A 12,541-nucleotide genomic window follows, 5' to 3' on the forward strand; every position below is an offset into this window, starting at 1 on the left:
ATCCATTGAATCCTTCCCAAGTTCTCTCTGAGTTTGTTAAAATCAGTTCTTTAACATCTAAGCCATTGGTTTGATTATGTTCTGTTGCTTGTGTCTGTTTTATACTAAATTCTAATATAACCTGGTCATCTCCCCTAAAGTTCCTGCAACTTTAATTCTTTCTATCACATCTTCTCTCTTGGTAAGAATAAGATCCAGTACAGCTGTCCTTCTAGTTACCTCTTCTACCTTTTGGGTGATGAAGTTGTCAGCTAGGTGGGTCAGGAATTTGTTTAATCTCCCATTTGATGCAGAGTTTGTCTCCCAGTTGATGTCAGTATAGTTAAAGTCTCCCATTACTCTTGTAGTATATTTTCTATGTATATTGGGTAACTGATTAGCAAAACATTTATCTATTTCTTTTGCTCTGTTAGGTGGCCTGTAGTATACACCTATGGCAATGTCATTCTTTTTTTCTTTTATGTTGTCCTATATGCATTCTATGCATCTAAGCATCATTTAAGGTACTGGGCCTAAGACAGAACATTGAAGTACCCCACTTTATGCTTCCCTCCATTTAGATATAGTATAATGAGGACTATATGTTGAGAGTGGTTTGTCACCTAATTGCAAATCCATCTGGTAGTGGTGCTGTCTATCCCACATTTTTCTATCTTATCAAGAAGTAGGCTGTGGTCAAATGTCTTACTGAAGTTTAAGTAAATTATGTTCACAGTATTTCCTTTTTCCACTAATTTAGTCACTTTGTCAAAGAATGCAATATCATTTGTCTTTTAACAAACCTGTGTTGATTTTTACTATTAGCTTTGCTTATTTCTAGATGTTTGCAGATCCATTGCTTGATTCCTTTTCCAGCATTTTCTGTAGCCAAAAATTGGATAGTCTGTAGTTTCCTGGATTCATATTTTCTGTTTTTGAAGACTGGAACCACAACAACTCTTTTCCAGTCCTCTAGTGGTTCCTCCGTGCTCCAGGAGCTTTGAAGGATTTAGTTCAGTGGTTCTGAGATCATGTCTACCAGCTCCTTTAGAACCCTGGTATACAATCTATCTTGGTCTGGTGATTTGAATTTGTCTACTGCGGATAGGTTACCATTTTCTTGCATTTCTTGATTTGCATTCTTATTCTGTCTTCTATTATACTGCTTTTGATTGGTTGGTCTGTTTTTTTCCTTTTGTATAAAATATTCTTTGCACAAAAAAACGAATTTTTAAGCACTTCTACTTTCTTCTTCTTATCCATTACCTCCTCGCCTTCTTTTTCCATTAGTTGAATGATTGTTTCCTTGATTTTTTCTTATTTTTCAATTCTATTTTAGTGATGTGCTTGTCTTTCCTTTTTTTAATTATTGCCCTTTTTGCCTCTCAATCTCAGATCTGCGCAATTATTTACTATTGTTATTTGCCCTTCTAAAAACACAACTACTCAGCAAATCATAAAAACAATAAAACTGAAAATTGAATAAATAATAAAACCATCAATCTTGGGATGTTTCACAACAAATCAAAATGGAGTCCAGTAAGTGCTGATTTGCAATCTCTATAATTTATCTCTCCTGAAATAACAAGGCTAGATATATCTCAATAATTTCCAAAGAATCTGCCCATCCAGAGCCAACTCCAAGCAAGGCCAAGGAATTTTATCTGACAGATGCTGAATACATCCCTCACAATGGCCCTGCAAGAGCTTCCCCAACTCCTCCTTACGCAGGAGGGACCTGGTCACCTGAAATAGAGTTACTAGGCAGCTATCTGCCAAAAAAACCCACCTCTGATGATCGTGTGGCTCAGCTGGGGCAGGGGGCGGGGCCAGGGATTTTTGCTATCGGTTCTCCAAACCACCCACTGCCATCACTACCAGATCGGGTGATCCAGTCCAAACCGGGAGTATTTTACCCCTGCATCCAAGGTCAGTTAGCTGCCAGACTATTAGCAGACTGTTTGATAGATGTGAGGAAAGTAGAATTATGTATTTACCAGCCAGCCATCTACTCCCTGCAGTGCATCAGGCATTTAGATTCACTAATTTCTTTATGTAGAGAATGGCGTACATTTATGAGTCAGTAAAGCAGCTTCTGACCTTATGTCGTGCTTTGTTTTGTTTTTTTACCTCTTCACAAAATATAAATATTTTAAAAATAGCTGCAGTGGTAGTTTCCTCAGAAAAACTGATCATATATGTTTGTTTGTTTGCTTGCTTGCTTGCTTGCACTAAGCCTGTTGTAATCTTAGAACTGACATTGTACAAGGAATGAAAATAAAATAGCAATGCTTTCTATTTATTTTGTTTCTCATTATGATTTTTTCTTCAGAAATTATCTTTATGCCTCTGGTTACATACCCAACACTCTCACATGACTATTTATTCTTTTTAATAGAATTTGGATCAGATAATGAACCAGTGTTCTATAAGCCCAGTGTACTATTCCAGGGTTTACCACCTGAAGGCCTATGTCCAGCTGATGCTTGGAAATGATGAACTCAGCCAAACGTTTCTTGAGAAGGGATTCTACAGTAGTGATATCTATGGGAATCGTTTGGAGAGATCCTGGCTAGAGATTAGCAAGGTATTGCTTTAAAACTGATTACAAATCGGAGATCAATAGAACATTTTTATATAAATCTATCATTTACAATCTTTCAGAATATTAAATTTAAGGATCTAGTCCTATTTTTACTTATATTTGTGTATATGATAAACTTAGATAAATTCATTTTTTTAAAAGATTAAAATTAGTTCTGTTTAAAAATTTGACAATTAGATTATATTTCAACTATGTACAGCGAAGTGGATATAACAGAATAGCAGGATTGGAAGAGACCTTGGAGATTTTAACAGATTAACAGATTAACAGATTAAAAGAGTTGGAAGAGACCTTATAGGTCATCTAGTCCAACCCCCCCCCCGCTCAAGCAGGAGACCCTATACCATTTCTGACAAATGGCAGTCCAATTTTTTTCTTGAAAGTCTCAAGTGATGAAGCTCCCACAACTTCCAAAGGCAAGCTGTTCCATTGGTTGATTGTTCTCACTGTCAGAAAGTTCCTCCTCATTTCTAGGTTGAATCTCTCCTTGGTCAGTTTCCATCCATTATTCCTTGTATGCCTTCAGTTGCTTTGGAAAATAGCTTGACCCCCTCCTCTCTGTGGCAGCCCCTCAAGTATTGGAACACTGCCATCATGTCTCCCCTGGTCCTTCTCTTCATGAGACCAGCCATGCCCAGTTAAAAAACTGTTCTTGTGTCTAGTTGTTGTGCAGTGCTCTATAGCGTCATTTTGAGAGTAGGAGTTGACACAGTTTATGTCCAGGATGTGAGGGGTCTGTAAATATTTTCACAGCCCTGGAAGACAGGTTGGTAGTAACTGTTTTTTCTGTAGTTCTAATTATCCTCTGAAGTCTATGTCTCTTGTTGGGTTGCAGAACCAAACTAGACAGTTATAGAGGTACAGATGACAGATTCAGTAATTCCTCTGTAGAACTGTATCAGCAGCTCCTTGGGCAGTTTGAGATTTCTGAGTTGGCACAGAAAGAGCATTCTTTGTTGTGCTTTTTTGATGATGTTCTTAATGTTGGGTGTCCATTTTAGGTTGTGAGATATGATAGAACCTAGAAATTTGAAGGTCTCTACTGTTGATACTGTGTTGTCTAGTATTGTAAGAGGTGGAAGTATGGAAGGGTTTCTCCTAAAGTCTACCACCATTTCTATGGTTTTGAGTGTGTTCAGTTCCAGATTGTTCCAGTCGTACTACGAGGCTAGTTGTTCAATGTCCCATCGGATTCATCATTGTCTTGAATGAGACCAATTGCTGTTGTGTCATCTGTGAACTTCAGTAGTTTAACAGATGGATTGTTAGTGATGCAGTCATTGGTATACAGAGAGAAGAGAAGTGGTGAGAGCACACAGCCTTGGAGGGCTCCTGTGCTATTTGTACAGGAATCTGATGTGATTCTGCTTAATTTCACCTGCTACTTCCTGATTGTTAGGAAGCTTGTGATCCACTTACAAGTCTGTTCAGGTACCTGTAGGTGGTTTAGCTTAGTTAGAAGTGTGTCTGGAATGATGGTATTGAATGCTGAACTAAAGTCTACAAAGAGGACCCTTGCGTAGGTCTTTGGAGATTCAAGATGTTGTAGGATGTAGTGCAGAGCCATATTAACAGCATCATCTGTTGATCTATTTGCTCAGTATGCAAATTGCAAGGGGTCTAACAGTGGATCTGTGATGGTTTTCAGGTGGGACAGCACTAGCCTTTCAAAATTTTCATGACTACAGATGTTAGAACAACTGGTCTGTAGTCATTCAGTTCCTTGATGATGGGCTGCTTCGGCACTGGAATGATAGTAGAGCATTTGAAGCAAGAAGAAACATAGCATATCTCTAGCAATTTATTGAAGAGTTGGGTGAAGATGGGGGCCAATTGGTCAGCACAGACTTTTAAGCAAGAAGGAATTATCTTATCTGGGCTTGGAGCTTTTCCTGGCTTTTGTCTATGAAATAGGTCTTGCACTTCCTTTTCTGTAATCACTAGGGATTGTGAACCCCATGGGATGGAGTTTTTGCTGTTGTTGGTGTGTCTGAGGTGTGGGTTGTGGAGATAGGTGACTATTTTCCTTTCAAACCTGCAGTAAAACTCATTCAGGTCATCTGCCAGTTGTTGATTTTCTTCAGCCTGGGAAGGAGGTTTGCCATAGCCAGTGATATTTTTAAGAGTTTTCCACATGTTTGCTGGTTCATTTGTTGAGAACTATTCTTTAGCTTTTCAGAGTAGCATCTTTTTCTGCTCTGATTTCCCTTGTTAATACCTTTCTGGCCTGATTGTATAGCATTTTATCACTTTTCTGTAGGCTTCCTCTTTGAAACGACGTAGCTGCTTAAATTTAGCTGTGAACCAAGGTTTATTGTTATTGTATATTTGCAAGTTCCTTGTCAGTACACATAGGTCTTCATAGAAGCTGAGATATGATGTTACAGTATCTGTGAGTTCATCCAGGTCTGCAGAGGTATCTTCAAAAATATTCCAATCAGTGGGCTTCCGGTTTGGCTCCGCTTCGTTGATGGCAGTCTTTTTTAGACTGCTAACCCCGTAGTCTGTAGAGCTGCCAGGACAGTGTAAATCAGCTGTCCGGCAGCTTGTAAATCGGGCAAAGAGGGAGAGATGAGCATTCAGGCTGAAGTTGAGCTACCCAGAGAAGCCCCAGAAAAGTTTCTGGAGGCTTGAGGGGAGTGCTCCTTCCAAAGCCTGAAAAAAGCTCCAGACTTGGAGGGCATCTGCCTTTTGGCAGGGAAAAAACGTAGCGTTCAATCTCCACGGCAGAAATTGATTTGTGATGGATTGTAACGCGGACAGAGCAGAAACTGGAGTTCTAGCGTTTGTTTGTAAGAAGACTGCAAGCCCTTAATAGAGGATACATTTGCGAAGATAGGAGAGAAGAATGCAAATGGCATTTTGTGGAATGCAAGCAATGGCAATTTGTGTAATGGAAACAAAAGTTAAGGAAATGCTTATTAACAGCTCATGTGGAACTAGGAGATATACAAGAAGATACTGACTAAATGGAAGAAATGAGAATTTTATGATTTACATTTTTTCTTCTTCTTTGGGATTATACTGATTTAGCAGAAAAGTTTTTTGAATCTTTCTTTTTTAACCACTTTTTGTCCTCTGTTACTGGGTAGGTTATATATTTTAAAAAATGGCTTTTAAGCAAATAGTACCAAAAGCCACTAAAAACTTTGAAATTTCTTCAGTTCAGATACAAAAATTAAAAGAAGAAATTAAAGAAGAGTTAATAAATTTTTTACAGGAGTTTCTGGAGACTCATTTTTCAGAAATAGATCAAAAATTTGATGAAATAGAGAAAGAGATGTTAGATTTTAAGGAAGTGGTGGAAGAAGAGGGAAATGAAAATAGTAAAGGATGCAATTTCGCAAATATTAAGGTCTTGTATTCAGATGGAGGATAATTTTGAGGACGTTAATAAAGTTAATTTAGAGTTGCAAAGGAAAATAGAGGAAATTCAAAAGAATCAAAACAATTGGAACTTAGAAAATAGGATGGAAAATATACAGGCAAAGGTAGATAGGGCAGTTGAAGAAAGAGTAATATTACAATATAGATTAATGGAATATGCTATAAGGGTGAAGGGGTTGAGGGAAAGTAGGAAGGAAAATTTAAAAGAGATTTTTACGCAAGCTTTTGCTCAGATAAAGAGTGTGGAGCCGGAAGACTTTGAGATTAATATTGAAAGAATTTATTGTGTTAATTCTTGGTGGGCAAGACAAAATAGATTACCGAGGGATGTGGTTATTTATTTTACAACTAAAAAGGTTAGGTATGAAATCTTGCAAGCCTTTTATAAAAATAAATTTCAAATATTGGGACAAGATATAAAAATGATGAAGGAATTTCCTCCTAAAATGTTAAGAAAGAGAAGAGAATTTGCTTTTTTAGTGGATGAGTTTAAGAAACATCAGATATATTTTAGATGGGAAGTTCCAATGGGTTTGTCAGTGAATTTTAGAGGTAGAAAGTATTTTCTTAGTAAAGTTATGAAAGCAAGACATTTCTATATTAATGTTTTAAAGAGTGGGAATCCTTTGTTGTTAGATGCTACGTTAACTGGTTTGGAGATGATGAAAAATAGAATAGGAGAGGGGGGAAATGTTTAAAATGTGAATATGATGATTATGGTTAATTTTTAAAATTTATTTGTTTAGGATATAAATTATAGGATTTTTGTTATTTGTTATTTGTAAGGTATAAACCTATGGGATGATATTATTTAATTGTGAAGGATGGAAAGTAAAATTTATGAATTTAGATAATGTTGTGGATGTAATGATGTTAATTGTTTACTGTTATATTGTGGATGTAACTTAAATGATTATTCGTTTTAATTGATACGTTTATAGACAGTAAAAGTTATGAAGTTAAGTTGGAAATATTGTATCTGAGAGACTTTATTCGTAATGATATTTGACTGTTGGAGTAATATTGGAAGATCGGACAATAAATGTTATGACAATTGAAGAAATATATAAGTGATAAAAATGTGAGTTCGAGAAGATGGACTGTAATTTAAGAAATGGACTTATGAAATTTGAAGGAATATACAAGTGGAGAAAATTTGAATTTGAGAAGATGGACTATTTTTAAAAATGGACTGTAAGAAGAAGTAATATGCGAAGGGAAGATTGTATTGGCATTGTTCTTTTTCTTTTTTCTTTTTTATTATTCTTTCTTATCTCTTTATTCTTATTGTGAGGGGATTTAAAGTTTAAGAGAGGGGTGGGAGTTTATGTATATTTTGTATACTTTAGCTTGTGATTGTTGGTTATAATACCCGGTATTTGCTCTGGGAAGTCCGGGGGGGGGGGGAAGGGGGGAGGAGGGGGGAAGGTGAGGAAAATGATACATGGATTGGTTATTAATGTACAGTAATGATTGAAGATATGAAATTAAAATTTGAAATGATATTGGGGCTGCCCAACTGCCATTTCAGAAAGAAAGGGAGAGAGGAGTAGAAAGAGGGAAGAAAGTAGGTAGGAAAGAGTTGAGAAGGAGGAGGGGAATAAGAAGGTTAGAAAGGGTGGAAGAAGGGAAGAGTGGAGAAGGAGGAGACGAAGTAGTAAAGTGAAGGAGATGAAGGAGGGGAAAGTAGTAGAGGGTAGAGAGAGGTGGTAAAGAAAGGAAGTGGCAGTCGGGCAGGCCCGAATCAGCAATAAATAAAAATTAATGATTAATGATGGACAACAGACTGTACATAAATATGATGTTGGAAAATGGAAATAATTTTTTTTAATAAAAATAAATAAATAAATAAAAAATTCCAATCAGTGCAGTCAAAGCAATCCTGTAGCTTTAATTTTGCCTCCTCAGTCCAGGTCTTCATTGATTTAATTGTTGGTTTTGTGGTTTTATGTCTTTGCCTGTAAGCAGGTACAAGGTGAATCATGCAATGATCAGAGGGTCCTACAATGCTCATGGTAAAGACCGATAAGCATCTTTTAGTGTTGTGTAGCAATGGTCTAAAGTATTCTTGCCTCTAGTGGAACAATTGATATGCTGAAAGTATTTTGTTTTTAATAGGAGACATAGGAAGTATTTAAAATCAGCTCTTTTAAAATCTAAGACTCTGGTATCATTTTGTTCTACTGCTTGTGTTTGCGTTATATTGAATTCTATTATGACATGGTCACTCTCACCCACGGTTCCTGCATATGTTTGTTAGTTGGTTGGCAAAATGGATATCTATTTTTTCTGCTTGATTGGGTGGTCTATAGTATATACCTATGACCATGTCATTCTTTTTGTCTTTTATGTTGACCCATATGCATTCTAGGTGGTTTTCATCTTTGGTTTCATGCAATTCTATAGCAATATAGTGGTCCTTTGTTGCATGGGCCCAGAGGCTGAAGATGATTGATAAGACTTTACAGCAAACAATGTCCAGAATCAACAGCACTTTATTGAGCATCAGACAAAGTTTATATAGTTTCTCAGTTTCTCATTTCTCACCTAACATACGTGTTACTTCATTATTGGTTAATTGGTCTCCAAGGCACAGTAATTGGTTAGTTATTATTATTATTATTATTTATTCAATTTTTATACCGCCCTTCTCCCGAAGGACTCAGGGCGGTGTACAGCCAAGGTAAAACAGACAATGTAATATACAATTAAAATACGAATTAAAAAACTTATTACATAATTGGCCTAAAACTTTGGAACATAAAAACTAAAACCCACTAAAAATTAATAATAAAAATTTAAAACCAATAAAATTTAAGCCAGCCCCGTGCGAATAAATAAATGTGTTTTTAATTCGCGGCGGAAGGTCCGAAGGTCAGGTATTTGGCGTAAGCCCGGGGGAAGCTCGTTCCAGAGGGTAGGAGCCCCCACAGAGAAGGATCTACCCCTGGGGGCCGCCAGCCGACATTGCTTGGCGGACGGCACCCTGAGAAGTCCCTCTCTGTTTGAGCGTATGGGTCGGTGGGAGGCAAGAGGTAACAGCAGGCGGTCCCATAAGTACCCAGGCCCTAAGCCATGGAGCGCTTTAAAGGTAGTAACCAAAACCTTAAAGTGCACCCGGAAGACCACAGGTAGCCAGTGCAGTCTGCGCAGGAGTGGTGTTACGTGGGAGCTACTTGAAGCTCCCTCTATTACCCGCGCAGCTGCATTCTGGACTAACTGAAGCCTCCGGGTGCACCTCAAAGGGAGCCCCATGTAGAGAGCATTACAATAATCCAAGCGGGAGGTAACGAGCGCATGAGTGACTGTGCACAAGGCATCCCGATCAAGGAAGGGGCGCAACTGACGAACCAGGCGAACCTGGTGAAAGGCCCTCCTGGAGACGGCCATCAAATGATCTTCAAACGACAGCTGTTCATCCAGGAGAACACCCAAGTTGCGCACCCTATCCTTTGGGGCCAATAACTCGCCCCCAACAGTCAGCTGCGGCTGCAGCTGACTGAATCGGGGTGCCGGCATCCACAGCCACTCCGTCTTGGAGGGATTAAGCTTCAGCCTGTTCCTCCCCATCCAGACCCGTACGGCTTCCAAACACCGGGACAGCACTTCAACAACTTCGTTGGGTTGGCCTGGGGTGGAAAAGTACAGCTGAGTATCATCAGCGTGCAGCTGGTATCTCACCCCAAAGCCACTGATGTTCTCACCCAGCGGCTTCATATAGATGTTGAACAGAAGGGACGAGAGAATCGACCCCTGTGGCACCCCACAAGTGAGGCACCTCGCGGCCGACCTCTGCCCCCCTGTCAACACCGTCTGCGAGATCGGAGAGATAGGAGGAGAACCACCGATAAACGGTGCCTCCCACTCCCAATCCCCCCAACCGGCGCAGCAAGATACCATGGTTGATGGTATCAAAAGCCGCTGAGAGGTCTAATAGGACCAGGGCAGAGGAGTAACCCCTGTCCCTGGCTCTCCAGAGATCATCCACCAACGCGACCAAAGCTGTCTCCGTGCTGTATCCGGGTCGGAAGCTGGACTGGAACGGGTCTAGATAGATATCTTCATCCAGGTATTGGGGTAGCTGCCGCGCCACAGCACTCTCTACAACCTTCACAACGAAGCGAAGGTTGGAGACCGGACGATAATTACCCAAAATAGCTGGGTCCAGGGAGGGCTTCTTGAGGAGGGGTCTCACCACCGCCTCTTTCAAGGCGGCAGGGAAAACCCCTTCCAACAAAGAAGCATTGATAATCCCCTGGAGCCAGCCTCGTGTCACCTCCTGAGTGGCCAGCACCAGCCAGGAAGGACACGGGTCCAGTAAACATGTGGTGGCGTGGAGCCTCCCCAACAACCTGTCCACGTCCTCGGGAGTCACAAGATCAAACTCATCCCAAACAGACTCAACAAGACGTGCCTCCTCCCTCTCGCTTGGATCATCCCAATTTCGGTCCAGACCATCCCGGAGCTGAGCGATTTTATCGTATAGATAACCACTAAACTCCTCGGCACGTCCCTGCAAAGGGTCATCCCGCACCTCCTGATGAAGGAGAGAGTGGGTCACCCGAAACAGGGCGGCTGGGCGGTTATCTGCTGACGCAATGAGGTTGGAAGTGTAGGAACGCCTCGCCTCCCTCACTGCCACTAGGTAGGTCCTAGAATAGGACCTAACTAGTGTCCGATCAGCTTCGGAACGACTGGACCTCCAAGTACTCTCTAGGCGTCTTCTCCGGCATTTCATCTCCCTCAGCCCCTCGGAGAACCAAGGGGCTGGACGAGATCTGCGCCGGGTCAGAGGCCGCAAAGGCACGACACGGTCCAAAGCCCCAGCCGCGGCCTGTTCCCAGGCTGCAACTAGTTCTTCAGCTGTGCCGTGGGCCAGATCCTCAGGAAATGGCCCAAGCTCCATCAGGAACCTCTCGGGGTCCATCAGGCGCCTGGGACGGAACCAACGTATTGGCTCCGTCTCCCTGCGGTGGTGGGTGGCGGTTCGAAAGTCCAGGCGAAGGAGGAAATGATCTGACCATGACACCAGTTCTGTTACTAAATCATCTAATTCCAGATCATTTAACCACTGTCCAGAGATATAAAGTAGGTCCAGCGTGCCTCCCCCCCATGTGCGTAGGGCCATCATTTACTTGAATCAGGTCCAAGGCCGTCATGGAAGCCTGGAACTCCCGAGCTGCAGTCGATGACAAGCCGGTCGATGGCAAGTTGAAATCCCCCATGACTATAAGTCTGGGGGTCTCAACTGCCACCCCGGCAAGTACCTCCAGCAACTCGGGTAGGGCTGTAGTCACGTAGCAAGGAGCCAGGTACGTGATCAACAAGCCCAACTGATTCCTATGACCCCACCTCACAAAGAGGGATTCACAACCGGCAATCTGAGGAACAGTGACCTCCCTAGGCTCTAGATCTTCCCTAATAACAACCGCCACCCCCCCACTCCTACCTTGGGTTCTCGGTTGATGAAATGCTCGGAAACCTGGAGGGCACAACTCGACAAGGGGGACCCCCCCCCTCTGGGCCCAACCAGGTCTCCATAATGCCCATAAGGTCTGCGGACTCCCCCTGAATAAGATCACAAATCAGGGGAGCTTTATTAACCACGGACCGAGCATTACATAACATCAATCGAAAACCCAGGCTCTGAGGATCATGGCCGCCCGAGGAATGGGTAGGGACTGAGGGGCCGGAGCACGTGATCGCTTTCAAACAGCGAGCACGTGCTCCCAACACTCGATACGCCCCCCCCTCCGCCATATGAAATTACATCATTGGTTTTTCGTGAGAATACGTGTTTATGCTAGAAAGCAAATGCAACAGTGTTTCAGGGCTACAACTTTGTTTCATCCTGTATTCTTGTATATGCTGGGAAAGCTGCTTAAATGAGGTTTGCCATCCAAGATAAGAGCGCTACCCGCATTCCAAAATGCATACATGATGAACAACAAAATGTTAGCCCTTCACAAACCCTTCAGTCCTTTACATACAGTGCAACTCTACCTCCTCTTTTATGGGGTCTGGTTTTTTTTGAAGAGTTTGTATCCTTCTATCAGTATGTTCCAATCATGGGTTTCATCCCACCAAGTTTCTGTTATTCCTACTATGTCATATCTACTTCGTGTATTAATAGTTCAAGTCCACCCTGTTTTTCCCCCAGACTTTGGGCATTTGTATGTAGGCACTTGAGAACTTTATGCCTGACTCTGGGTATGCTTCCTATATATATTTTATATTTTATTAGATTTTTATACCGCCCTTCTCCCGAAGGACTCAGGGCGGTGTACAGCCAAATTATAAAACCACACAATATACAAATTAAAACTGAAACTTAAAACCAAGCATATTACATAAATGGCCGAAATTTAAAACAATCAATTTAAAACCCTAAAATTCATTAATAGCCCCAATTAAAATTTAGTAAACTTTTAAGCCAGTCCCGCTTGAATAAATAAATGCGTTTTCAGCTCACGGCGAAAGGTCCGAAGGTCAGGCAATTGGCGTAAACCAATCCTATGTCTCCTATTTGGTATTTGAGTTTGTCTTCCTTCCCATCCCTCCTTAGTTCAT

General features: G+C 41.2%; 1 protein-coding gene across 1 annotated transcript in view; it reads left to right on the forward strand.

Moving 5' to 3' along the window:
• ADCY10 (adenylate cyclase 10) overlaps positions 1-12,541 on the forward strand; it is a 192,720-nt gene that overhangs the window by 177,196 nt on the left and 2,983 nt on the right. The window contains exon 34 of the mRNA XM_058176628.1: positions 2,378-2,566. Coding sequence (XP_058032611.1) covers positions 2,378-2,566 — 189 coding nt within the window. The remainder of the gene's footprint in view (positions 1-2,377; positions 2,567-12,541) is intronic.

The sequence above is a fragment of the Ahaetulla prasina genome, chromosome 3 (genome assembly GCF_028640845.1).
Source record: "Ahaetulla prasina isolate Xishuangbanna chromosome 3, ASM2864084v1, whole genome shotgun sequence".
NCBI classification, from domain to species: domain Eukaryota; kingdom Metazoa; phylum Chordata; class Lepidosauria; order Squamata; family Colubridae; genus Ahaetulla; species Ahaetulla prasina.